At 53.5% G+C, this 24,917-nt stretch overlaps 9 protein-coding genes and 3 non-coding genes across 12 annotated transcripts; 6 read left to right on the top strand and 6 right to left on the bottom strand.

The window, feature by feature from the left end:
- Positions 1-6: 6 nt before the first annotated feature.
- Positions 7-1,575, bottom strand: BO82DRAFT_409628 (sulfatase family protein; the record flags this gene model as incomplete). Its single annotated transcript, XM_025639735.1, has 1 exon — positions 7-1,575. The coding sequence occupies one exon, from the start codon at positions 1,573-1,575 to the stop codon at positions 7-9; it is 1,569 nt and encodes a 522-aa protein (XP_025494601.1).
- A 785-nt stretch (positions 1,576-2,360) lies between these two features.
- Positions 2,361-3,400, bottom strand: BO82DRAFT_430107 (uncharacterized protein). Its single transcript, XM_025640595.1, has 2 exons — positions 2,778-3,400; positions 2,361-2,701 (listed from the first exon to the last, which is right to left on the bottom strand). Exons 1-2 carry the CDS (start codon positions 3,314-3,316, stop codon positions 2,659-2,661), a joined length of 582 nt encoding a protein of 193 aa, XP_025494600.1. The 5' UTR covers positions 3,317-3,400; the 3' UTR covers positions 2,361-2,658.
- Positions 3,401-3,677: 277 nt separating this feature from the next.
- On the bottom strand, positions 3,678-5,582 carry BO82DRAFT_329744 (FAD-binding oxidoreductase; the record flags this gene model as incomplete). The annotated part of the gene is made up of 6 exons (XM_025633070.1): positions 3,678-4,052; positions 4,116-4,312; positions 4,368-4,698; positions 4,752-4,842; positions 4,904-5,300; positions 5,365-5,582. The coding sequence occupies 6 exons, from the start codon at positions 5,580-5,582 to the stop codon at positions 3,760-3,762; spliced, it is 1,527 nt and encodes a 508-aa protein (XP_025494599.1). The 3' UTR covers positions 3,678-3,759.
- Positions 5,583-6,081: 499 nt separating this feature from the next.
- On the top strand, positions 6,082-7,391 carry BO82DRAFT_304497 (uncharacterized protein; the record flags this gene model as incomplete). Its single annotated transcript, XM_025632182.1, has 6 exons — positions 6,082-6,150; positions 6,210-6,275; positions 6,337-6,441; positions 6,489-6,867; positions 6,926-7,000; positions 7,050-7,391. The coding sequence occupies 6 exons, from the start codon at positions 6,082-6,084 to the stop codon at positions 7,310-7,312; spliced, it is 957 nt and encodes a 318-aa protein (XP_025494598.1). The 3' UTR covers positions 7,313-7,391.
- Positions 7,392-9,584: 2,193 nt separating this feature from the next.
- Positions 9,585-14,511, top strand: BO82DRAFT_304496 (uncharacterized protein). The gene is made up of 3 exons (XM_025632181.1): positions 9,585-9,839; positions 9,917-11,141; positions 11,206-14,511. The coding sequence occupies exons 1-3, from the start codon at positions 9,746-9,748 to the stop codon at positions 14,255-14,257; spliced, it is 4,371 nt and encodes a 1,456-aa protein (XP_025494597.1). The 5' UTR covers positions 9,585-9,745; the 3' UTR covers positions 14,258-14,511.
- A 50-nt stretch (positions 14,512-14,561) lies between these two features.
- BO82DRAFT_t81 lies at positions 14,562-14,672 on the bottom strand. Its single transcript has one exon. It is a non-coding gene; the product is annotated as a tRNA-Leu (tRNA).
- A 338-nt stretch (positions 14,673-15,010) lies between these two features.
- Positions 15,011-16,950, bottom strand: BO82DRAFT_390140 (type III PLP-dependent enzyme). The gene is made up of 4 exons (XM_025638497.1): positions 16,729-16,950; positions 16,228-16,623; positions 15,429-16,007; positions 15,011-15,333 (listed from the first exon to the last, which is right to left on the bottom strand). The coding sequence occupies exons 1-4, from the start codon at positions 16,916-16,918 to the stop codon at positions 15,140-15,142; spliced, it is 1,359 nt and encodes a 452-aa protein (XP_025494596.1). The 5' UTR covers positions 16,919-16,950; the 3' UTR covers positions 15,011-15,139.
- Positions 16,951-18,387: 1,437 nt separating this feature from the next.
- On the top strand, positions 18,388-18,460 carry BO82DRAFT_t88. Its single transcript has one exon. It is a non-coding gene; the product is annotated as a tRNA-Lys (tRNA).
- A 31-nt stretch (positions 18,461-18,491) lies between these two features.
- Positions 18,492-18,564, top strand: BO82DRAFT_t89. Its single transcript has one exon. It is a non-coding gene; the product is annotated as a tRNA-Lys (tRNA).
- A 271-nt stretch (positions 18,565-18,835) lies between these two features.
- Positions 18,836-19,865, bottom strand: BO82DRAFT_409613 (phytanoyl-CoA dioxygenase family protein; the record flags this gene model as incomplete). Its single annotated transcript, XM_025639734.1, has 2 exons — positions 18,836-19,609; positions 19,692-19,865. 2 exons carry the CDS (start codon positions 19,863-19,865, stop codon positions 18,836-18,838), a joined length of 948 nt encoding a protein of 315 aa, XP_025494595.1.
- Positions 19,866-20,167: 302 nt separating this feature from the next.
- BO82DRAFT_409610 (Zn(II)2Cys6 transcription factor) lies at positions 20,168-22,244 on the top strand (the record flags this gene model as incomplete). Its single annotated transcript, XM_025639733.1, has 4 exons — positions 20,168-20,381; positions 20,447-20,681; positions 20,811-21,234; positions 21,291-22,244. 4 exons carry the CDS (start codon positions 20,168-20,170, stop codon positions 22,242-22,244), a joined length of 1,827 nt encoding a protein of 608 aa, XP_025494594.1.
- Positions 22,245-22,427: 183 nt separating this feature from the next.
- On the top strand, positions 22,428-24,798 carry BO82DRAFT_409603 (proline-specific permease; the record flags this gene model as incomplete). Its single annotated transcript, XM_025639732.1, has 7 exons — positions 22,428-22,849; positions 22,920-23,163; positions 23,228-23,317; positions 23,419-23,630; positions 23,697-24,171; positions 24,230-24,475; positions 24,572-24,798. Exons 1-7 carry the CDS (start codon positions 22,682-22,684, stop codon positions 24,796-24,798), a joined length of 1,662 nt encoding a protein of 553 aa, XP_025494593.1. The 5' UTR covers positions 22,428-22,681.
- Positions 24,799-24,917: the final 119 nt, after the last annotated feature.

The raw sequence follows: 24,917 nt of genomic DNA, 5'->3' as shown, positions 1-24,917 counted from the left end.
TACAAATCACCTGCTTCTCAGCTTATGCTCCGGCTCATCGCCGATCTCCTCCATCTTCGCCTCCAAAAGCCGTGTCATCCTCCCCACCACCTCCCGATACTCCGGTTCATGATAGATGTTGAACAGCTCCAACGGGTCCTCCAGACAGTCAAACAGCTCCCACTCCTTGTAATCCTCTCCGCCCGGCCTCGCCCCCTCCACATCCAACGGCTCATTATACCAGTAAATCAACTTGTACCGCTGATCCCGAACCCCATAATGCGCATACGCCTCATGGATCACATCATTATGCATCCAATACCGATGATACGCGACCTGCTGCCACTCTGCCGGCGTGTTGCCCCGCAACACCGCCCGAAAACTCCTCCCCTGCATGTAACTCGGCTGCTTTACCCGCGCAAAGTCCAGAAACGTCGGCGCGAAGTCGACATTACAGACGATATCCTCGCAGACGGACCCCGGGGCGATCTCGCGCGGGTACCGGACCAGAAACGGCATCTGGAAGCTCTCCTCGTACATGAAGCGCTTGTCGAACCAGCCGTGCTCCCCCAAGAAGAACCCCTGGTCGGAGGTGTACACCACGATGGTGTTCTCGGCCAGCCCGGGCTCGGCGTCCAGCACGTCCAGCAACCGGCCCACGTTCTCGTCCACGCTGTGGATCGTGCGCAGGTACCGTTGCATGTACCGCTGGTACTTGAAGTCAGCCAGCTCCGCCGCATCTTGAAAAGTGAAGACCGTGCCGTCGTCGACGTCCACCAGCCGGAGGCGGCGCACGTCGTCGTCGGAGTCCGGGGCGGGCACTTTGCGCCGGCCGTCGAACATGCGTTCCCCAACATCCCGGGCGCCGCCGTCGGGCTGCGCCAGCCCCAGATCGAAGTAGGTCATGTCCTCGGCGACGCGCATCTTGGCGGTCTGGGCGGCGCGCGCGCGGTGCTTGTACTCGTCCGAGTATGTCTCCGGGACGCGGATGCGGTGGCGGTAGAGGTGCTTGTGGCGCGGGTCGCACTCCCAGCTGCGGTGCGGGGCCTTGTGGTGGCACATGAGGAAGAACGGGCGCGCGCGGTCGCGGTTGCGGATGAAGGCGATGCTCTTGTCCGTGATCAGGTCCGTCGCGTACCCTTCCTCCGTGACTCCCGCGGCGGGCGTGTCGGGTCCGATGAACGTCGGGTCGAAGTACTCGCCCTGGCCCTGGAGGATGGACCAGTAGTCGAACCCCGTGGGCTCGTGGGGTGTGCCCTCGCCCAGGTGCCATTTCCCCACCATCGCCGTCTGGTATCCGCCGCTGCTGCGCAGGTGCTTGGCCACGTTGGGCAGGTGCTTGTTGATCTTCGACGCCAGCGTCAGCACCCCGTTGACGTGGTTGTACGTCCCCGTCAGGATCGCCGCGCGCGACGGCGTGCAGATGCTGTTCGTCACGTAGCAGTGATTGAGGCGCATGCCTTCGTGGGCGATGCGGTCCAGGTGCGGCGTGTGGTTGATGTTGGCCCCGTAGCAGGAGATGGCCTTCGAGGCGTGGTCGTCGGCCATGATGAAGACGATGTTCGGGGGTGGTGGGGGTTTTTGTCGGATGGTCATTTTAGTGGGTTTCGAGGTGTCAACGCCCACAGATGAGGGGAGAATTGCCGGACGAAGTGCTGTTTAGTTTGTGCTTGTTGCCCGGATGAGCTGGGTTATTTGAGTTTGAGTGAGAGGGGTTCGGGACTGCTCCGATGTCGGGTCGCACTAGCCGGTGCTTTGAGCAGACAAAATGTCTTATCTGCGCTTGAGACGCGTCGGATTGAGTGACATTATGCATGGCCTGGTACACCTTTTGGGAAGAAGGTGGGATGAAACGTGGGCTGGAACCAACAATATGCGAGCAAGGGATCTGGGGTAATCCGGCTCCACTATGGCGTTATGGCGGCGGATCTCTCAGCAGACACGGAAACCATATCTGTCAATACAATTGTTTATCAGTTCCAGGCAGGCAATTGAGCAGGAAATCAGCTCTAATGGAACTGATGCACAATCTCAATATGAATAGTAGAGAAGAGAGTCTTTCAGCCATACGGCCTTTATGACAGAAGTGGTTGTGACGAATGGATATGTGCAAAAAATCATAAGCAGCAGAATTAGGGTTATATCTAGAAACTACCCCGTACTTACAAGATGCATACATGTATCCAACCAATTGAAGAGAATAACCCGAAGCAGCACTATCGTTTGTACGGGCACATCCAGAACTTCTCATCCGAAACTGTACGCCAACGCCTATGTTTCGCATCAAGGTAGACAGGTAATCATCTCGATGAAAGAGTTGGGGACGCTGAAACATAGCGTACAGGAAACCATAATTCAAGAGAAGAAGCTTAAATTACTTAGTTCTTTAGTATGCCGTTAAACTCTGGAAGTCGAGATATCGATCACCTAATAAAACAAACCATTCCCGTGGCTGTATACTAGGTCTAGATTGACCAACAAATTATCGTAAACACAAAAGATATTTTCTCTAGTATCTCCTCCACAATCCTAAGAGCCCAGCACAGCTCTACTGTACCTTGCAGCTGCACTGTTCAAACACAGAGACTTCCGCAGACGTATTCACATCTGCAACACCCCACAAGCCCTGCCGTATCTACCCCAACCAACCCCTCCAGAATTGTACAAAGTCCACCTCCCCTAAATCGACTCCGGCGGCTTCGTAACATGCGTCAACTTATCCCTACCCAGAAAATTAGCCAAGCCCACTCAACCATCCCCAAACCCCAAACCACCTCCCAAAAGAAGGGACAACAAACCCATTCAACTTCTTGACCCACGCCCCAAACCCCTCATGATCATAATCCTTCTCATTCCACATATCCTTATGATACACCACCTTCTCGGCCCCCGCATCACCGGACGGCTCCAACCGCAAACTCACCAGGCTATCCACCACCTTGGATGCATGCAGCCCCGCAACCGTATACCGCTGGCGCTGCTTCCACACCAGCTCGTCGTCCGGCGACGGCACCACCTCGGTGGCCAGCGTCTCCGACCGCGCGAACAGCTTGGGGATCCCGTACCACTGGCCTGCAATCTTATAGCGCGTGTCGCAGTAGCTGAGGGGGTCGTCGTAGATGGCTTGCTCGGCGTAGACCTGCATGTCGGATTCGGAGGCGCTGCCGCCGTATAAATTCAGGATGTGGTGCTGGATGGCTCGGCGGGCCGGGGATAGCGGGAGGGAGGCATCGGGGTTCGGGGCGTAGGAGGGTTGGTGCGTGCTCGGGTCCTGGGGTGGGGTCGGGTGGGGTTCGACGGTGCGTTGCGCGGGGTGGGGTGCTGTGGTTGATGGCATTTTGGCGGGATCGGTGTTCTTTGGATGAAAACGAAAAGATTCGATTGAGATAGAGGTAGATCTAGGGTTAGATCTAGGTTTATGTGTTGGATGAACTTGGGATGAAGGTTCCGTATATTTGCTGGTTATGTATGGTATTTATGGCTTTCGCGGGAGGGGGTGATGTCATGGTTGGTTCAAGGGGGTGGACTTGGTTCATGAAGTCATTCATGGGCGGGAGTCAGTCCGCCACATTCTGTGGCTTGGGGATCGGAGGAGAGCGGTGTATCATATAATTACAATTGCTGGTGTCGAGTTACAGTTTGCATGTTATGTAGTCTAACTAGAATGGACAGGGTAGTGAGTCTCGATGCGAGATAGGGCTTTGAGTTAGGGCAACAGTCCAAGACAGGCCGCCGAGGGAAGTTCAATACTGTACAATACCATCTCTACCGCTTCACTTTTCAAATGTCCCAATTCCACCCACCTTTACTCAGCAGCCACCCCCCATTCTGCAGTACCTGGAACACTGCCTCGGGATCATACTTGCGCGCAACCTCTCCCAGTCGCCGCACATTCTCCACGCCATAGCTCGCCAGCGGATCCTGATCGCGCGCCGCATAGTTGGAGTACTTGTACGGAAGATACACCCCGTGTTCCTTGGCCGATGCTTCCGCCGCGTTCACGATCAAGCGGATCGCCTGTCGGACTCGGTCTTCATCTTGAGCATGCTTCCAGTCCGCTCGCGCTAGGAACCCTATGGTCATGTTAGTCACGTGCGAAGGCGCATTGAAACATGGGCGGCGAGAAAAAGACGTACATTGCTGGCCCACCGGCTCCAAGCCCAGCGGACTGTTGGCGGAGACCTGCATCGCCAGGGAAGACATTGGCTGGAAGACGATGGTCAGAGTCAGCCCCTCAACGTCCTTCAGTGCTTCCACATGCTCTGCGTGGGCTTTCTCGATCGCGCGGTAGACCTCCAGGCACGGTCGGCTGGACATGGTGCGGAATTCGTGGCTGCGGGGTCTCAGTCAGTATACCCTATCAGTGTACGGAGAAGGATTGAGCTTACAGGGTTGGCTCGGCCTCGTTGACCGATGCGACAGCCTGCACGAGATCGTACACAGACCGCACCCCGGCGGGGACGAAGGTGGCGACGGAGGGGATGTTGTGAAAAGGCTCGAAGACTGCGGGTCGTTCGATCGGGGCGCAGTAGACGTAGACAATGAGAATGAACTGGTCGGTAGCGTTCCAGATCAGGGTCGCCTTGTTGTCGGTCTCGATGGATTGGTGGTATTGCATGAGTGCGCCCAGCAGTTGCTCGCTGGCGGTGGGCGGGTAGATCTGGACCTCTGCCCAGATCTGGTTGGGGATGGTTACCATGTCCATCCGGGTGACGATTCCTGGGACTCAGTCAGACGAGTTGATTCGGATCCGGGACACTGGAGACTCGGACCATAATTAGGACCTCCTCCTTTCAATGCCCAAAAGAGGTCGCTGTTTTCTTGCGCGTTGGCATTGACGATCCGGGAGTCGGCGAGAACGACCTGCGACCGGTAGGGTTAGGGTGGGGGTTGGGTTACGAGAAACATCAGATCCAGGTCATACCTCGTAGTTGCACACGTTCATCGCGCCCATACCATACTGACTGTTCTGGAATGATATCCCTCCTCCCAGCAACAAACCCGACACACCGACATCCGGAACGCGGCCGCCGGCCACGACCAGACCGTGCGCTTCGAGTCCTCGGTAGACATCCAGCCACCGCAAGCCCACGCCGATCTTGGCAACGCTCTTGTCGTCCGACAGCTCGATCTGGTTGAAGTTACTCAACGAAATGACCACGCCGCCCTCGTTGCTGGTGAACCCGGGAATCTGCAGCCGGCCCCCTCCGCGGATGGAGAACTTCACGTGGAAGAATCGGCACAGAGCCAACGCAGTCGCAACCTGTGGCGCCGATGACGGAGAGACGATCACTTGCGGCTGGAGCCAGCAATTGGTGGACCTGCGCTGATCGATGAGTGCCCGACCAGGGAAATGGTGGTTGATGTCTGGTGCGGTGCACATACCAAGGCATTTGACGCTGGGACTCGTACCCACTGGCCCCTGGAGCCACGCTGTGGCTGGGGAAGCACAGAGCAAACGCTTGGGACACATGGGACCCTCTTTGCTGGTCTTTCTCGGCGCCAGGAAGGGCAGTGTACGTCGAGAGAACAGCCTCAAGCTGGCTGTGGCGCTCGGCATCTAGCTGAGCAGCAGAGAGGACGGCAGCTGCGGTCGGAGTCATTGTGGCGGCGGCGGGAGAAACTCCGAGAGGGGTGTTTAATTCTGCAGGCAAAACGTGGGAACAGGGAAACGGAGCGAGTTTTAATCAAATTCAGAGTGTCCCGCCATTCATGCCGAGGCGCCGTTTCCCATAGCCCCCTTGGCAAGTGGGGATTGTCACGGCACGAAGTCGACACTATCCCAGCCGGACCGTCGACGGACCGCAACTAAAACCCAATACCGGCTCGATATGGACGGGAGGTTTAAATGATTTGGGGGTTAGGGTCTCACCATTGACCCAGTATGACCCACTGCTGCGATTCCGCAAGCGATCCTTCAGGGCCTTTGGCAGGCTTGCACAAACTTCCTGCCTGGCCGTTCTCCCCACGGTTCCCGCTCTGTCTTCTTCGTCTGTTTCTTCTCAACCGCGTGTCGATGTGACTGACCCTCTGGACTCACAATTGCTGGTGAGCATGGAGAGCCCTCTCCGTCCACGCAGTGATGGCAACGGAACGTCACATATGACCATTGCTGTGCGGGTTGTTGTGTTGGCTCTGGCGGTTCCTACCACTTTGGTCTGTGTCTTGCGGGTATGCTCTCCCTCCCCCCAATTGACCCATCGCAGACCCAGCCGACTAAGTGGTGACAGTTGTACCTGCGCAAGTTCGTGACCAAGCAATTTGGTCTGGACGACTGGCTCGTGCTCATCGCGCTGGTAAGTGGTGTCCAAGTTTGTCCGTGGCAACTTCCAACAATTGACTGTCGGTCTCGACAAGATCGGGGTAGATTTGTTTTCAGCGCTGGCATACACGATCACGTACTATGGGCTGGGCGAGCCATTGCAGAATGTCTCTGCCGACCAGCTCGTGGTCTTTCTCACCGTCAGTTGCCCTCCAATCGAATTGCGATCATTACTCAACCCCATCAGCTGGAATATGCCTCGCAGTGCGCCTACCTCGTCATCGCCGCCACCGTGAAAGCCAGTCTCCTCCTCTTCATCATGCGCCTGTTTCCCACCCGATTCGTCCACCTCGTCGGTCGCTGTCTGCTGGGTGTCATCGCGGCCTTCACCTTCTCCGGCACCCTGGCGCTGGTCTTCCAATGCCGGCCCGTGCAGGCGGCGTACAATAAAACCCTGACCCACGCCACCTGCTACGCCCCGGAAACCTCCTACGCGATCCTCATGATGCAGGGCGTCATCATGTTCGTGCTGGATGTGATAATCCTGGTTCTGCCCATGAGGCCTATCTGGCAGCTGCAGATGCCCATGAAAAAGCGGCTGTTGGTGCTTGGGTTGTTGTGCATTGGTGCGGCTTGACCCTTTCCGGATCTATACCCTCAGACTGGACTAAATGATAAACGTAGGGTTCACCGCATGTGTCGCGGCACTCGTGCGTTTCTCCACCCTCAAATTCGCCAACGACACCACCAATTTTACCTGTAAGTGTCACGCCCCTCCCTTCCTTGACGAAGACAGCTGATGTTTTAGACTCGGCATCCATGTCCCTGATCTGGATGGAAATCGAGTTCAACCTCGGCCTTATGTCGGGCTCGTTGTCCTCCCTGCGTAAGCTGTGGGGGCTCCGCTCCCTGATCTCAAAGAGCCAGGACAGCCGGCACGGCGACTCGAGGCAATCTGCGGCTTTTGACCTGGTTCCGCGGAGCTGGGGCCACCGCGGGATCACGAAGAAGACGGAGATATTGAGGGTGGTCGAGTCGCATGGGAGTCAGGAGCCGATCGCTGCGACGTAGATCGTGTGGGGCATGAGATGCACTCAGTAGAGGAACTTTGCAGTCTGGATTGAGGATTTGTTGGTTGTTAGAAGCCCTGTTGGTATGTTCGGTCTGTATGTGAGGACCTAGATCTAGTATATGATACCCGATGAATTGATCCGTTCTTCATGTGCTGTCTTACTCCGTGAATGAACTCACGAGCAACGAGTAGATAATAACTGCAACTGTGGTTTGAACATCCTGGCTATGCAGGCTATCGATAACAGTGCACCTCACGGGGATTCTCAAATCGATACTTAGTTCGTAACATACCTTGACGAGCCTGAGTGATGCTCCAGCTTTCTCATCATAGCTCATGATTGGCATATGCGAACCCGAAGCTCGGAGAACGGTCGCTCCCTGGCTCCAAAAAAGCCAAGTCATTTTCAATCGTCTTACGGCGTAGTGAGTTTGCCAATTACTGAGGGAAAAGAGTCGACCATGCAACAATGGCGCAACTTAGGCGGCCAGCTGGGAGTAGTCTAGCCTGGATGCGTCGAAATGGTACGGGCCGAACCCGCGCCCTACGGCAGCCCCCTTGCGGGCTCGGCGGGTCGGCAACTGGAGCCTGCCCTCCCTTTGATTCTGCCTGGTGAGACTCACTTAGAACTTTCCTCATTTTGTAAAGGTCCTCGTAGGAGATTTACCCGCTGTTCTCGATTCTAAACCGAGTGAGTCATGAAGAGGAGCTGCGCGAGCACAGTTTCTACGCCCAGGGTCTTCGACAAGTGGTGAACCTTCGGGGTGCCAAACAAGCAATATATACCTCGGCTATTGATACGACGCTTGCGTATAATTCGATGAAGTTCTCCTACAGAGACCGGGACTAAGAGAGGGGCCAGCATTCAGGCATTCCCCCATCGAATGGATGCTGCAGCTTCTTGAAGACTTTGTGGTCCTGGTCGAGCAGAGGATACCTGTCGCGTTGGTCCTTCTCGCGCATTGAACGGTCTTACTCAAGTGCATTAGTGTGGCGTGGTATCTGGGTACCTGGACAGTTGGAGCGAGCATATCATGCTGGGGATTGTGGACGTGTTGGAGGTCGAGTTTCGGCCGTGGGTTGAGTGGCCTTCAGTCTGCCTGAGAATTTGAAGACTTGAGGATATTAAAGCTGGAGGGGCGGGTATAGAGGGCACTGTGGAGTGAGGGATTAGGGTTAGTCTAATTAGGTTAGGTGTAGTAGGGGGAATAAGCCTTAAGCTGGATTGAATCTCAAATGTACAGTCTCAAGGCATTCCCCTTCTATGACTTTGAATATTAAAGGTTCCCACCAACCTCAGCATCAGAAGCGGTGTGTTGAGGAGCCATCACTCGTTTCATCCCATAGAAAAGGAAGACAGGGAGTAGACATCCATGGAACAGCACAGAAAAGCAGCAAGCCTTAGACTAAGAATGGACCCCAATATGATGTGTATGAATTACCGAAAGTGATGATTAGCAAGGAGGTGGGCGAAAAGACACCATAGCTGAAGGCTGCAGCAGAAATACCATCCAAATTGTGTCGCTCGCAGATCAAGCGGGGTAGTCGATGACTATGGTTCCAGATGCTTTGGTTTGGAGGTCAAAGCGGAGACTACTTATGCTTAGCTCCTCAGCCGCAAACACTACACGTCATGTATGGCGGCCAATGGTGTATTGGATCAGGATCGAAGGCTGACAAGTAAGCGCCGTGATAAGATCGCCCCCAATATAGCTAAACTGCGATCCCTGCCGCGAACCACAAACAACCGAAGGGTTCAGTACTCACCGATCACGCAACACACCAGAACGGAACATGCCCGGTCACTTTTAGCCAAATTCTTAGTTTCAAACTTCAGCTGCTGAGGCAATCTTTTAACAGAATACTCCGTACTGGATCTCTATTAGGTCTGTTGGCTTTATGCGACTGCTCAAATTATCACACGCACTAACCCTAGATGATGGTACTGTACTTTTGAAAGAGGCCGATCCACCGACAGCAATGAATCATGCAGATCGACCAATAAGAAGGGCTTTGATGCTATCAATCGCCTGCGATTGCCTGAAAACAGGAAAAGGAGGGCCCATGATTAGAAGAAAAAGCAATGCTTCCCCCTCTCGCAGGCTTCCTAAATTGTTTTCTTCTATCGCCCTCTTGCAGCATGTCGGGCCGCAACACAGAATTCAATCATGGAGTAGTTCGCAGATAAGCACTAGAGATGCAGCTCAGTAGGCAGCCGCGTAGCTCCGTCGCCTCATTTCGAGACTGGTCTCTAAGAGGTTGGATGGACCCCCGGCGCCGGGTGAACATCATCTCCTTGACTCGCCCGATTTTCGATCAAAGTCTCTCTACCCCCGCTTCCCATAATACAACAAGCCAATCCACCCACACACACTTGTGACAAAGATTAAGTCAGGCTTGGATTTCTCGATTTGTGGGCGAATGCAGACGCAATGAGCGCGGCGCCATCACCACATCCCTCAAAGATACCTGTGAGTGTCGATAGAAAGGTCCCTAAAAAGGCCCAGGATGAGTACTGGAAGTCCGGTAAGCATTGATCGTTCTCGACGTGGTCTGGTCCACGGCAAGAGATAAGATACTGATAGGATCCGGGTGAAATGCAGCGCCAGAACGCGCGACGTACGTTTCGTTCGGTGATCAAGGCTTGACGGCAACTATTGGGGCTTACGGCTCCCTACTACGGATTTGCTGTCCTATTCTAAGCTCGGGCGAGCCGAGCCCCGACAATGTCAACCTGGACGGTAGGAACTCGAACGATAGCGACCCAGAGAATGAGAATCCAGACAAGCAGAACTCTGGTGATCACAGCTTGGATGGGGTCTTCCGATCGAAGATCATGTGTCTCGAATCCAGTGGCCAAGAAGCATACTATGTCTGGGGGCGAGCATACATTCTTGCAGATAGCGCCGATGATCCCAACTGCGGGTTCGGGCTACGGTTGGACAATAACATTCAACCGGAGCTATCGACGGTGGATTTTGTCGACAATCGCTGGCCGATCATCAAGTACAAGACAAAGCAAGGCTTCTCCATCACAGTACAGGCTTGGTGTCAGGATGGCATGGTTTTGCAGCAGATGTTGATTGATCGAGGCACCGACGGCCCGGATGCAGTAAAATTGAGTCTGAATATGTCGTTCGCTATGCAGGATCTGAACTACATGCACCGGAGAGACAATATTGACATACGCGAGGATCGGCCAGCCGATCTTCAGGCTGAGAACTATATCTTACTGAAAGGGCAGCATAAAAGAAACTCTCGACAGAGCCAGATTGGCGTGCTCGTGGGATTATTCAAAGACAATCAGAGTCATCCTCTTAGAACCTCTGAGAATTCCGAGCCGAGAACGGATCATGCAGAATCATTGACTCCGGATAGGGATGCTGATTCTGTATCTCAAAATGCCCAAGAAGGCGATCCACGGTCCATTGCCTTGAAGCATAAGTTCGTCGACCAGAAAGATTATGTCACATACACAGCAGTATTTATGCTGCAAGTGGCCTCATCTGGCGAATGGAGCTCCCTGGAGATCTCGACACTGCCCAGGGAGCCAACGCCTCACTCAGATGATCAATCTGACGCATTTGGGTCCTACGAGGAGAGAGTCAATTGGCATTGCCATCGCAACCTGGAGCATATTCTATCGGTGTGCAGCATCCCGCTTGATGAGACACCATTGAAGACCAACCATACACCAACTACTAACGCCATGAAGAATACCTCGACTAAGCGGGAGCTCGAATCCTCCGCCCCGGCTCCCCGAAATCGAGGTGTAGCGCTCACTTGTGGAGATTTTGGAGATCATAGAGTCAGCATATCAGGAGGCTAGTAAGTTTCCTCAAACATGCAGGATAAGCAGAACTTCGTTGAACACGATGTCTGACTATATAAGCTTCGCATTCATGTTCATGTTGGAGATGTACAGACGTCCTGAAAAGCGTCCGAGCGCCTCCGATATGTGCGGAAGAATAAAACGCACATGCAAGGGTCACCTTGAATGGGTCTTTAATCTGGATCCCGATGCATCCTCGTCTGCTAATGTCTGGATCGATGGCCAAATCATCAACTTGAGTGGTAGCTATACCAGTGTTCCGAATGATAATCCTTCCATCTTACCTTGTCACATCATCAAAGCGACAGAGTACATTATGGTGTTTCAAGACTCAGCAGACTTTGAATTTGTCTGCAAGGGATTGGGAAGCCTGTGCAAGGAGTGGTTTTTGCGATTAAATCGCACAAAGAACAGACGAACACCCACCTGGCAGCACTCCCAGAGCTCGGACGTGCCCTTTTATCGACTTGGGGATCATCTGTGGATATGGAAGGCGCTCAAAGGCCTCGAAGAAGTATTAGACTTGGTGGAGTTCCAGCGCGACAAGCTGGCAGCAGATATCGACAGCGCAGTGTGCGATGACTTCTTGAAGCTGCGGCAGCACATGCACGACCTGATGGCAGAGAAGCGCGAGAGACGTCAACCAATGACCGCAGAGAAACGCGAGTCACACATCTATTTCAATTCAGAGGATGTACGGAAAGAGAATATCAAGCGCTTCACCGTCCGAAACGAGGTCTTCAACAAACGCATGCTGAGTGTCACTCGCAGTGCCAACGAAACGCGGTTTCTACTTCATTCGCGAGACACAGTACTGTACTACGGAGGCTTGTGGGGATTCTTCGGGGGGCAGGAAGATCTTATCCACGAGATGCTGAACATCCAGGCGGGACACGATGACAGCCTATGTGACGAGGTGGAGTGGAGCAATCCCCTCCGGTATGGACTGGCTCTATTGTGGTCTTCTTGGAACTATCAGCTAACTGGGGGAAACGCCCCTGACCAAATGGTGAAACGCGCGAAAAGGGTTCTTCTGGGCTCGTCTTGCGCGACTGGGCTGTTTCCTGGTAACCTCAACGAGGAGAAAAAAGGAACCATTTTCAATGACGAGGCGCATCGCGACTTTTACTTCCATGCCGGATTTGAGGTCCCATACATCCTCCTGAAATCCCTAGATCCCAATGGGGTTGAATTCTTACCTAGGAAGAAAAAAGAAGACTATGCAGCTCTGAATTCTGCAACCGTCACGACACATCAGCAGGTCTATCGTGAATCTAGAATCCCTAACGACCAAAGCTTTCAGAGTCGAACAGGCACACAACTGGTGTCGGTCCCGCTTACCCTCCGAAAACAGAACCCGTACGGGACATCTCTCGACGTGAATATTATCGTGGATGTGCCAGATGAATGGCTTTTCAAGGATCCTGACTTCCTGGACTTCATCCCTCCCGATAGTCTGGAAGACCGGATAGACATCGTGAAGGATGCTGCAGATGTCCTAGGTCTTGTGGATGGTGGCAAGTCAGTATGTGAAGGCATGGAAAGGCTGAAAACAAATGACTGGAAGGATCCCGCTGGGGTAAGACAAATACGGTCCCAATACGCAGCAGAGTCCTTGGCGATTGTTCTTGACATTCGCAAAAGTAATGGCAATAAGCAGATTGACGACAAATACTCGGTGTTGCGCGTGGCGGATGGACATTTCGACTCCTTTACATCTCATCTGCTGAGCAAACGACTGCTTGACGCTAGTAAGAAGCGAGTTGTTTACATCAGAATTCCCACGTGCGAGATGAATGCTATCTGTTACCTCGCAACCCCTGAGCATGACAGACCTAGTTTCGCGTCTTTTGTTCAGAGGCATTGCGATATCAAAACAAGTTTCTTTCATGACGATGTTGTGGTAGAGACCAACTCCTGGGTAACTGAATTTCACTGTCGCTTTTTTAGGGCAGTTGACAAGAAGTACTGGGAAAGATCACACGCGCACAGACAGACGGAAAGGGGAGGGGGGGCTGCACCAGCTCGAAGATACAGCCGGCGGTTAGCCTCAAAGCTATGTCCGCCCCTCGGAAAGGGGTTGGTGCTGGTGGATGATGTTTTCAGTTTGAGCATGGTGGGCGACTGGTGTGACCGACATTGGACGTGTCACGTTCTCGAGACCTCAACGGCCAGCAATGACCTATTCAAGCGGGATTGGTTCAGAGACAACCTTGAATTTACGCAAAGAAAAGTGCTTGAGCTGACTTTAGTGAATAAGCTGTTGATCGATTTCCACCAGAGCACCAGGGAGATCCTGCGCAGGGTTGAGCAAGACTCTCACTCCAGTGCGTTAGGAATGAGTGAAGAGCTATACTCGACCATGAGCTTCAAGAACCGAAAGCAAGAGCTACTGGATGAAACATTCCAGGTTCTATGCAGGGTAAAAGACAGTATCACCGGGGTCCGGACATTGATAGACGACTGGAAGCAACGGGAGAGCTCTCAGGGGCGAGAAAGACCCCGCTGGACACGTAGCGACGAGCAGAAGCATGGCCAAGTTCTTCGAAAACAGACCAATGAGCTGGCGAAGCATGACCGCGAGGTTAATGCCTTGCTCTCCCACGTCGACTTTCTCATCTCGCTGGTGAACAATGAAAAAACCCTCAGCCAGGCGAGGGATGTTACTCGCTTCACCTACGCCACCGTCTTCTTTCTCCCGGTGGGGCTTGCGGTCAGTGTCTTCAGTATGAGCGGGCCACCGGACCATACAGCCATTCTCGGTATGGTGATTACTGCAATCGTCGCCTTGGTGGTTACGGTGGCTTTCCTATGGCTTGTCATCAGAGTTCCAACACAAGTATACCCTCGCAGCCAGAGCATTGGCTCGCTGATGAAAGACTTTCTGACTAGAAAGGCAAATGAGTTGGCCCACGTGCTCGGGTTGCAAGGCATTAGCAAGCCAACCAATGCCAGTCGGGATTCAGTCGACGAAGCTGACACAGATGAGGATTCTATCTCTGTGTCTCGCTACTGGTCCATCTCTCGTTATATGTCTGACAAGATCGCGGCTTTGTTAACCTTGAGGCATCGACACGCCTCAAACGAGAATGAGGCAGATAAACAAGCGTGAGATTTGGTGTAGGTTCCCATGGCAACAATTGCGGCCGGTCTAGAACCCCTGCAAAACAGTTTCGGAGGCTGCCTTGATGGACCTTGGATCTGAATAGAGTAGATTGATAGTACTTCAGGATTATTGAGCCCTGATAGAAGTCTCCTGGATGGAATAGGAACAAAAACTTTTTTTCAGAACGTGCATCCTGGTTTCAGGGGCAAGGGAACAAGAGTGTACAGTACACCGAGTAGACACAAGAAAAAAGACTAGGGCAGACCTTCCTACCCGAGACATCCAGCGAAATAACTAAGGGACAAAAATATGACAAGAGTGGGATTCGAACCCACGCCATCAAACGATGATCAGGAAGCTGTAAAGCTGAATGTTAAGGTAACCTTAACCTGACGCCTTAGACCAACTCGGCCATCTTGCCTGTTGTTATAAAGGTCATTAAATATGTGCCTATCAAGCAGCAGAATTGTTGTCGCTGCAGATTGTCTAACGCTGGATAAATTCATATTCAAAGCCCAGTCCGGAACCAACGACCACTTCCTTGTGCTAAACCCTGTTTTCTCTTCACATTTGGTGGTGATAAAAAGTCTAACTGGTTGGTTATATTGCGGAAACAGAACTGTTTCCCATGCTGAGTTCCAATATACCTACCTTAGAGTAAGTAATTTGTCTACAATCATGGCACAGAACGCAAATAAGATGCATAAGACAGAATTCCTGTCACATTACATAGGCTTTCTCAAGATACAATAATACCAAGCCCGCCACTTTTCCTTTCCCAACTACGAGGCTGCATCTCTATGTGCAAATCAACCCGAACGAACGGACACGACCCCTCTATGATCAATCCTCAGCGTGAACAATCCACCATGACCCAATATCACCTCTTCAAGTCTTCTGCTTCCACAGGCCGCGGATAGACCCAGGCAAGAACCACTCCAAATACTTCCAAACCTTTCCTGGGGTATCAGCAGCAGCAGTCATTCCCAGCCCTCCAACAGAAGCGAGATAGTCACTCGCGTATATTACCTCATAGTCATTAGAGAAGCCGTTGAACTGTGTCGCGCTCACCACACTGTACGCTATACCCCACGCCACCAGTATCGCGTTAGCAAGACTTCGAGAAGTATCAAGAAAAGAAGAAAGAAAGAAAGAAAGAAAGAAAGAGAAAACTCACCACCCATCTCCCGAAAAACCAACCAATCCCCAACCTTGACCTCCCCCTCCATCACCACCTCCTTCGCCACACAGTCAATCCCATCACAGGTCGGCCCCCAAATCGAATACGGATGCGGCCCCGTCGCTCGCCGCTCCAGTTGCCCGTTATCACCACCCCTCAAGGGAGCCAGGTCCGGGACAAAGACTTCATTCTCCAACAGGACCAACATGAAGCTCCCATACACCCCGTCATTCAGATATAGCATGTCGGGGGTGATGGACGGGTACGGCTGGAACTCGTCGAGCAGCGGCTGCAGCTGCCGCCGCCGCGAGATCACCTTGCAGGCCATGGTGTAGAGGGTGCGGGCAAAGTAGCGGCCTGGCTCGGCGATGACGCGCACGGCAGACGAGTCGGGGAAGGCTGCGTCGATCGCGCGCGCGAGGGGGGCGGCCATCTCTTCGAAGTTGGTGTCTTGGAAGCCGCCGCCTACATCTAGGATGTCCATAGGTGGTAGGCCTAGGTCGGCTGCGAGGTCGAAGACGTGTCGCGCTTGGTGAACAGCTGTTGTGAATGCTGCAGGGTTACGGGCGCCGGAGCCTGTAAAAGGGTTTGTTAGTGGAGCGAACGCGGGTATAACGCAGAGCTGTGGGGTAGGTAAGTTTGTGATGCGCATGTCTGCGCGCCTGTGCATTTTGTATACTGCGCACCGGTATGCGCTCATGTGTTTCTCTGTGTGCACGCGTGTGGAGAATTTTTTGGAAATCACCCTTCACAGACAGAAAGAAATGACTCAAGAGAGAAAGAAGATATGACATACCAACGTGAAAACTCACCCCCCTAACACAAAGACCCAACTCCTTTGCCCGTTGCAGCAGCGGCTCAGCCAATGCCAGCGGCGCGCCGAACTTGTTGCCCAGCTGCGCGGCGGCGGTGTCGTCCTGCGCGTAGATCCGGAGCAGCAGGTGCATATTTGGCGCGTGGGCTTTTACCTTGTCGAGCTCGTCGATATTGTCGAATGTGGTGAGGGAGATGCCCCGGGCAGCGGCCACGCGGATGGCGGAGATGGACTTGCATGGATGCGCGAAGATGATGCGGGAGGGGTCCACGCCTAGAGACAAGACCAGCTCAATCTCCGTCTGGGAGGCACAGTCAAATCCCAGGCCCAGGTCGGCGAGAAACCGCAGGAAGCGCACGTCCGAGTTGCATTTCACGGCTGGCGGGTCATAAAACGCTTGGTCAGCCTATTCTGTTGCTGCGGTGGGAGGACTACGTGGGTGCGTGAAGGGGCTTTGCTTATGAGGCAGGGGACGACACTGACCGTAGAATGGGGCTATGTTGGGTAGAGCGCGTCGCCAACGGTTGTAAAGCTTCAAGGCCGGGCCTGTGTCGGCGATGAAGAACGGGCGATCACTCTGTGTGCTGTGGGGGTCTTTGTTGACTTGTGTGATGCGGTTGGCGATGAGGTGGTCGATGAGTTTCCCCGCGGAGGGGAGTTCAAGAAGGACCATCGTAGGTGATATCGGAGATGTGCGATGGGTACGTGCAATGGTTGATGGAGAAGTTACAAAGAGAAGTCCAGGGCTCTATTTTATAATGGCTTGGGCAGGTGGATTGCCAGCAGTGATCTTCTGTCTTTTTGCTCAGGCTAACTCAACTTCATGCTCGGTGGTTGCCTACGCGTAGAGCCTGACCAGGCACCATGCTTGGTTCATCGTCGCCCAAGGTAACAGCTTGCATATGGTTCATGTGTGGACTAGTCTGAATGGTCATAGTGTTATGGGAGATGTCTCATTGACTGTGTTGGACGTAGGCTGTCTTGAACTCAAGTCTCTGACACGATATTTGCTTGGCATTTAGCCATCTCAAACACTGCCTATCTCTCTTGTTTCATTACCTTGGGAACGTGTTTCAACTTTCTGCTGTTATGCGGGCACGGGACTTTTCGTTGTCCGGGTTTGAGATGTCCAGCTCCTGATATCCGGCCAGAAACTATACGCTTCCAAGATAAAACCCCCACGGTCACGTATTCGAACCTGCACTAGTGACTTGGTACTGGAGCCAGATAGCTTACTACGATACTATAAGATCTAAGATTTCTCAGCCAACACCAGTTCGCGGCGACAGGATTCTGCATGCTGGCGGCATTTGCGGAAGTTGCAACACCAGCTCTAGGCGGCCACGTCCTTGACACGCTTTAGGCACAATGCGAGGAAAGGCCATGATCAAGGACGAGGGACAGATCTGGCACATCATCTGGCAGTGTTGAGGTATGAGCGGGTTGGTTTCTATCGCACTGCTCGATCTGGGCACTTTCATGTTTCAGTATGGCTCATCCTGCATGCATGATCTGTTCTGCAACGCCACATTTTCCACCGTAAGCGGAGACATCTAGCACGGAAACACCTGCTACGAATGGACTGGTCACGTTGTCGCCATCGACGCGCATTATGGGCTGCTGGTCATAGATTAACGTAGCGTTGAGCAGCATCGAGGCTGACGTCGGGTAGAAGCTGCATCTCGGGTTGTCAAGTGATGGTGCCCATTACTCGGGCCGCATTCCTTGGAAGTTTGCAGTAGGACTTTGGCACTTCTGGCTCCTTTCTGTTGGGTGGTGGATCTTAGGTTAGTATTTGTAGAGGGTGGGTCATTTTATTGTCAGTTGTAGAATAGCGGTGGTGAATGAGTGACCCCAGGATTAGTCTGCGGCTGCAATAGTATATATTTCTCCGGGCAGAAGTGCAATATTTCCACAATGTAGAGCTGACCGCGCGCACAGTCCGTTACCCAACTGGATAGAAACCCGAGAGTTTAATCAAGACTAAAACTCAACTATTCCACTTTTCTATCCCTTACTTGCAAGATCATTTATTACCTGCTACGTATAGAGCTCTGAGGAAGGCGATGAGCAAAATTGATGCTCTTGTAAGTCAAAAATAAGAATATAATGCATTAATAGAATGTGGTTTTCAACAAGCAAGCCCGGCTAGCTCAATCGGCAGAGCGTGAGACTCTTAATCTCAAGGTTGCGGGTTCAACCCCCGCGTTCGGCTATAGAATCCGATTCTTTCTTCCTTCACCCCAGCCGGGCTAGCTCAATCGGCAGAGCGTGAGACTCTTAATCTCAAGGTTGCGGGTTCAACCCCCGCGTTGGGCTGTTCATTTCTTTTTATTCTTCCACACTCTACATGACATACACACTAAACACTTTTAAGTCTCTTTACGCTGACTTCTTTTTACTTCTCCCATGTACAGCTACCGCATAAAATAACCTCCTACTCGACCTATGGTACCTTTACTCTATTATTCTCTCTGCTGATCGCATTACCACCTCAGTGCACTCCACTGCAACTTCCCCGCATTACAACCAAAAACCTCAACGCCATGATAACATATTACATCCCCAATCCAACCATCCGACAACTCAATCAAACGCCAATCAGATTCTCCTTCCGGACCCTGTGCTCCTGCGACGGATCGAAATCTCCGAATGCCTCCACCGCTTCCCCGCGCAAATACTGCACCGGGGTCTGGAAGCCTACGAACCCAATATTCGGACTCGACAGCCCATACCCCATCACCCGCTGCGCTGCCGGCGACCAAGACAGCACCTCCTCCGGCGCGTTCGCGAGGTAGACGTTTTCCTCCTGGCGCAGGAACCCGCGCGAGAAGAACATCCCATGCACGATGCGGCGATCCGTGGCGGACACGTTCGCACCGCCCGCATGGTACAGCCCCCCCAGCATGACCCAGCAGTCCGTCACCTCTAGTTCGGCGGCGACCGCCTCGTCGATCCGGGGCGCCCGATCAGACCCCCACAGATGGCTGCCGGGGATGGCGATCGTGGCGCCGTTCTCCTCCGTGGTCCGCACCCCGGGGACCATAAACGCCATCATCACGTCGGAGCCCACCCGGTACCCATCCGCGGATTGATCCACGTGGTCGACGTGGTAGTTCTTGTCGTCGCGGTGCAGGCGCTGGGCCTGGGCGCCGGGGCCGATGTCGAAGGTCATCGCGATGGAGCAGACGGCCTCGCTGGTGTAGGTGTGCTTCGTCTCGCCGTAGAAGTTGGAGGTGGTCTTGTCGATGAAGGTGGCGGTTAGGGCTCGGACGAGGGGGTCGACCAGGAAGATCTCGCGCACGGTCGGGCTGCGGCCGGCCAGGTTGGTGCATCGTCGGGTTTCCGGGGGGAAGAGGTCGCCCTGAGGTCTTGTTAGATTAGAGCTTTTTTTTTGGAGTTGTTTTGGGATAGGATGAAGGTTGGAGGGTGGGTTGTGTGTTTACCTTCCATGGTTTATCGGCCTCCAGATATGGCTGCACTTCCGCGTTCGCCTTGTGAACGGTCGCTGCGTCGGTGAAGTTCTTGATCACACAACAACCATCTTGGATGATTGCTTGAATGATAGCATTCACCTCTGAGCGATCGATGCGTTGGACTTTGGGGATCTTGACAGCCATCGTGAATTGGTGATGAGGGTTGTTTGGTTAGAGAGTAAAGCCGCTCTCATAGCTCTCGAATGGGTATATAAGGCCATTTCTCGATCTCAATCAACTTCCTATCTCGATTGCGTTCAGTTGTTGTTGAATGCTTGTGGCATGTGGAGCCGTGGCTGGCTATCTTCCCCGCATCTGAAGTTGGAATCTGTGGCCGCGATAAGAGGCAATCACAGCCATCAGCCCCGCCGCCGACCAATCGTCACGGGGAGGATTATCAGCGTGTTTGGGTGCTTGCCGTTCCTCTTCTCAACATCATCCTCCAAATGGCTGTAATACAGGGCTCATGTCACAACTGTCGCGCTCGAAAGGTGCGATGCGACCGAAACACACCCCGGTGTTTCTCCTGTCAGATGCGGGGGGTTGATTGCCAGATACCGGCAGCTCCACCGCGGATACTCTGGCTGCGGCCGCGAAATGCTGCTCATGGAAAGGGTGACGTGGAGGAGTTGCATGCACGGCGACGGCCTCTTTTCACAGGTAAGCTGACCTGTTGGGTACCCCTGGCTAGATTATTACGGTGTGACAGGGTCTGAAATGTGTAGAATACCAACTCAGTTGCAATGCTGCCGATCTGGTATGCATCTTGGGAGACGTATCGATAGCTGCGGCCCTGATTGAGCTAGACCAGCAGGTTTCCAGCCTCCAAGGTAATGAAGTCACGTCCATTGGGCCTTTCCATGCATTTCGGTTCATGGACGACATCTCCTCGCCTCAACCTCACGCGCAGTCGGACACCAGTGCCTTTGCAGGCCTGAACCCGGCAACGTCAGAGGCAATGTATGGACTACGAGACGATCTAGTCTCAGTTCCCCAAGTTCTAGCACAGATCAATACCCTCGATTATACCCACTCAGCTTCGGACTCATCCCCATTCACATTCCCCTTGAATAAACCACTTGCGCGAAGAACACCAGAAGACCTGGTCGACTTCACGGCTCCCAACGCAAAACTCCTCCTGGATCACTACCGCCACACCATTATCAATTACCTGGCCCCAGCGCGTGTGAAGTTCAAGTCCCCCTGGGAGAAAGTCTACATTCCTAGCGTGCTCAGTGCTATCGGTGAGATCCTCCTCCAAGGGGACAGTAGCAACGCAAGAGTGTCCCTTCTCTTCTCGGTCCTTGCGATTAGTGCCTTTAGTCTAGACGGAAAGATGCTACTAGAAGATGAATGCGGCTACTATGCAAGCGCCCACCTCCTGGGAAAGATGTATCGTGCAAGAGCTACTGCACGCTTAAAGCAATCGCTGAGGGACCTGTCCGCGCGCGGTTCGAAGAAAGATAAGTATAAGGATATTCTCATGGCACTTTTGAGTATGGTGACTATATGTGTACGTTCTCAATACTGTGTGAATAGTCTGGCCTTGTGCCCCTAACTTTTATCCAGATAGTCAGCGGCGACATGAACAACGCAGCGCACTATTTGCGCGACATCGAGCAGATTATCCACCGGTACGGAACGCGCAAAGTCGCCCGATCGGCGAAAGTGCGCATGCTGCACAGCATCTACCTATACACGCGTGTTTTGACGGAGCGCTCGTGCTTCGACAAACCAGACTTGAATGCTACAGCGCGTGATGCTGAGAAGCCCTTCAGCTCCATCGCGCGCTCACTGCAGGTTTCCACGCTGGACTACATGGTGGGGCCTGCCTACGTACCTGCTGCAGGTGATTGGAACCGGGACCTGGAGGATCCTAATCCGGAGTTCCGGTCCCCTTTCGAGGACATCTACTCTCTACCGCAGTCGTTGTTTGAGCTCATCGCCACGACAACCCGATTAGCATCCAGTTTGAGAAGAACAACCATGCGCGAGTCTTCAGAGCCAACACACCATAGTGTGCTTATCGCGAGTATCAGAAACTTAGAGACTCGAATCTGCAGCTGGGAGTACGGCACAGAAGATATCAATAGTGCCACACCCAGGCCCCCGAGGGAGCGCTCCCCGTACCACCTCGTCCAGGCGGTCCATAAAGCCCTAATCATCCACTTCCACCGGGCCATCCGGAATGTCAACGCAGTCATCCTCCAACCGCATGTCCGCGACGTGATGCTGCATCTGATAGCATACGACGATTTCAGGCACAGGATCAATGACCAATCGGCAGATACCTGCTGGCCCGCGTTCATCGCTGGCTGTGAAGCGCTGGACCCTCGACTCCAGGGGAAGTTCGCCCAGTGGCTGCATATCGCAGCACAGACGACTGGGATCCGGATGTACACTGTAGCGCTTGAGGCAATGCGGCAGGTCTGGGATGCGCGGAGGCGTCCTGGAAGACAGGATGCGGCTTGGTCCCAGGTGCTGTTTAATTCCAGTGATCTGAGGGTGTTGGTGCTGAGCTGAGAGACTGAGGGAGCTTCTTGCATGACGAAAGTATCTTGATAAGCCCGTACTTTTGATTTGTTCTCATTGGTCGTATTCGATCAGCTTAGCGCGGAGGAACATCGACATCAAGGGACAGTGTGATCCATAGCGACTTGACTGGCCCCTAGGGCCGAGACAATCATCATATCTCCGCATTTCCCCTCACGATAAGCCAAACCCCCCCCTTGATTCTTATCAAGTGCGGGGAAATCTGCAATTGGCAAGCGACACCGAAATCTAGACGCTGATGGCCTCTAGGCTTCTGCCGCGATACGGGATCCTTGCTTCATCTAGATTGACCTGGTTCCGCTCATTATCCCTGGACTTGGTGGATAGTATATGAAGGGGTCAATGTCGGCATTCCGGGCTTCGGCTTCGGACGGCTGTCGGCGACACAAGCACCAAGATAGGGAAATATGGAGCACGACGCAAAACATGTTGGGGATGACAGTGTCGCTTTTGGTAAGCTTGAGGAGAAACGCCTGGATTTGGACCCTGCTCTTTCTATTGGCGAAGGTCAGGTTGACAACGAAGGAGCCAGCCATGGCAACCTCCATCGCACGTTAAGTCCACGGATGATCCACGTACGCATAGTATCCCCATCCTGAGTTTTCACAGATGAAGTGCTTCCTGCTGACCTCAAGAGCTGCATAGGTGATTTCCCTCGGCTCCAGCATCGGAAGCGGTCTCTTCATCGCGACGGGCAAAGCCCTGGCGGAGGGCGGCCCCGGCAACATGTTCCTGGGCTACCTCGTGGTCTGCCTTGGGGTCTGGGCAAATTTGCAGACGTTGACGGAGATGACGATCGCATTCCCGACCTCGGGGAATTATATTGACTATGCGGATCGGTGGGTGGACCCGGCGTTGGCATTTGGGGCCGGGTTCGCGGAGTGGCTGGGTGAGTTGTTGTCTTCGCTCTGACTTAGGGTATCGACATGAGCTGATTGTGTCGTTTCGCATAGGATGGACGTCGGTGTTTGCATCTGAGGGGACGTTTCTGGTTATCCTGGTGAATTTCTGGGCTGGAGGTGTGGTGCCGGAGGCTGCTTTGCGTGAGTTTGTCCCAGTCCTTGCCTTGGGGTTCTGCGTCTTCTTTGTTTGAATAATTCGCTTTTTTTTTGGAGAGAAGCGGGACTGATGACCATATGCACAGTCACCATCTTCCTGGTAATCTGTTTTGTGGTATTCCTCATGCCCACCAGCTTTTTCGGATGGCTTGAATACATCGGCTCCTTGGTCAAAGCCTTCCTCTTTGTCTTCATCACGATAATCTCGCTGGCCATCATTGGCGGCGCGGGTCCGACAGGATACGTACGAGATGGCAGCACCTGGATCGATCTGCCTGCCTTCAAGAACAGCTTTGGAGTACTCGATCCCCCCAAACTGTCTTTTTTCTTTTTTTCCTACTTGTCCCTAATCTATATCCTATAGGGCTTCTCTAATGCCGCATTGCTCGCCATTTGGGCGGTTGGTGATCAAGTCTTCATCGGGGTCATGGCCGGCGAGGCCGAGTCCCCACGCTACTCCATGGCGCACGCGTCCAACCTCATCCCTTGGCGCGTCGCCGTGTTCTATTTGCTGTCTGTCGTGCTGGTCTCCATGATCGTGCCGTCTACCGACTCCCGGCTGCTGGGTGGCTCGAGCGTGGCCTCGTCCCCGTTTGTCATCGCCGTCCAGGACGCCGGCATTCCGGGTGTCCCGGATCTAATCAATGCGTGCATGATCATCGGTATTCTGGCCATCGCACTGGAGTGTATCTTCCTGCCGTCGCGAATCCTCCGCACCATGTCTCTCCAGGGACTGCTGCCCGCGTTTGTGGCACGGGTGGATAGGAAGGGTCGGCCGAGGTGGGCGCTGGCCATCACTGCGATCGCGGGGGTGGCTCTGACGTACATGAGTCTGAGCGGTATGCCGTCCATGTTGTCTCTCTGCGCATCCTAATTGCATGCTGACTCTGTATATAGCCGGAGGTACGGAGGTGCTCAACTGGCTGATCGCCATCACTAGCGCGTCTTTCTTCATCAACTGGGCGATCATCGCCGTCACCTCATTTCGCTTCCGGGCTGCGATGCGAGCACAGCAGAGCACATTGTTCGAGACTCCTTATGCGTGGCAGTCGCTACTGTGGCCTCTCGCCCCTGTGACCAGTCTTGCAGTTTCGAGCGTTCTGCTAGTCTGTCTGCTTTTCACGAGCATTAAGCCAGTGGTGAGTTCTCGCTGTTATGTCCTTATCCTCGGAAGGGTGAAGCTTGTGAAGAGATGACCGCTGACACGGGCCTTAATGTCTATGTCACAATAGAGCGGAGGCAGCTTTACAGCGTACAGCTTCTTCTCAGCTACGATCGGACTGATCCTCATCGTGGTATCTACCATCGCCTACAAGATCCTCCGACGGACGCCCTGGAGGGACTCCGCGACGGCGGATCTGGTCACCGGCCGTCGGGAGCTAAGTACAGAGGAGTTGCGGATGTTGGATGCTTACTACGGACGACCGCTGTGGCGGAGAATGGGGACTTATCTGCGAGTTTGGTAAGGACAAGGACCGCAGGGTTTGGGGAGTGACTTCGTATGGGCGATGTTATAGTAGGCCCGGGTACCTGTGCAGCTACCTCGGCGATATGAGCCAATCATCTTCCCGCTCTGACGCCGAGA

The sequence above is a fragment of the Aspergillus uvarum genome (assembly GCF_003184745.1).
Source record: "Aspergillus uvarum CBS 121591 unplaced genomic scaffold BO82scaffold_11, whole genome shotgun sequence".
Taxonomy (NCBI): Eukaryota; Fungi; Ascomycota; class Eurotiomycetes; order Eurotiales; family Aspergillaceae; genus Aspergillus; species Aspergillus uvarum.
Note: the sequence above shows the minus strand (reverse complement) of the source record. Positions and strands in the feature narration are given on the sequence as shown.

Bases quoted from the DNA above. Each gene is read 5' to 3' on its own strand.
- BO82DRAFT_390140 (XM_025638497.1), bottom strand. From the start codon at position 16,918: ATGGTCCTTCTTGAACTCCCCTCCGCGGGGAAACTCATCGACCACCTC. The intron at 16,008-16,227 runs GTATGTCATATC...ACCCTTTTACAG, and splicing joins GGGGGTGAGTTTTCACGTTG to GCTCCGGCGCCCGTAACCCT. The intron at 15,334-15,428 runs GTGAGTTTTCTC...CGTGGGGTATAG, and splicing joins GGTTTTTCGGGAGATGGGTG to CGTACAGTGTGGTGAGCGCG.
- BO82DRAFT_304496 (XM_025632181.1), top strand. From the start codon at position 9,746: ATGAGCGCGGCGCCATCACCACATCCCTCAAAGATACCTGTGAGTGTC. The intron at 9,840-9,916 runs GTAAGCATTGAT...GGTGAAATGCAG, and splicing joins GGATGAGTACTGGAAGTCCG to CGCCAGAACGCGCGACGTAC. The intron at 11,142-11,205 runs GTAAGTTTCCTC...TGACTATATAAG, and splicing joins GTCAGCATATCAGGAGGCTA to CTTCGCATTCATGTTCATGT.
- BO82DRAFT_430107 (XM_025640595.1), bottom strand. From the start codon at position 3,316: ATGCCATCAACCACAGCACCCCACCCCGCGCAACGCACCGTCGAACCC. The intron at 2,702-2,777 runs GTTTGTTGTCCC...TTTTCTGGGTAG, and splicing joins TGGGTCAAGAAGTTGAATGG to GGATAAGTTGACGCATGTTA.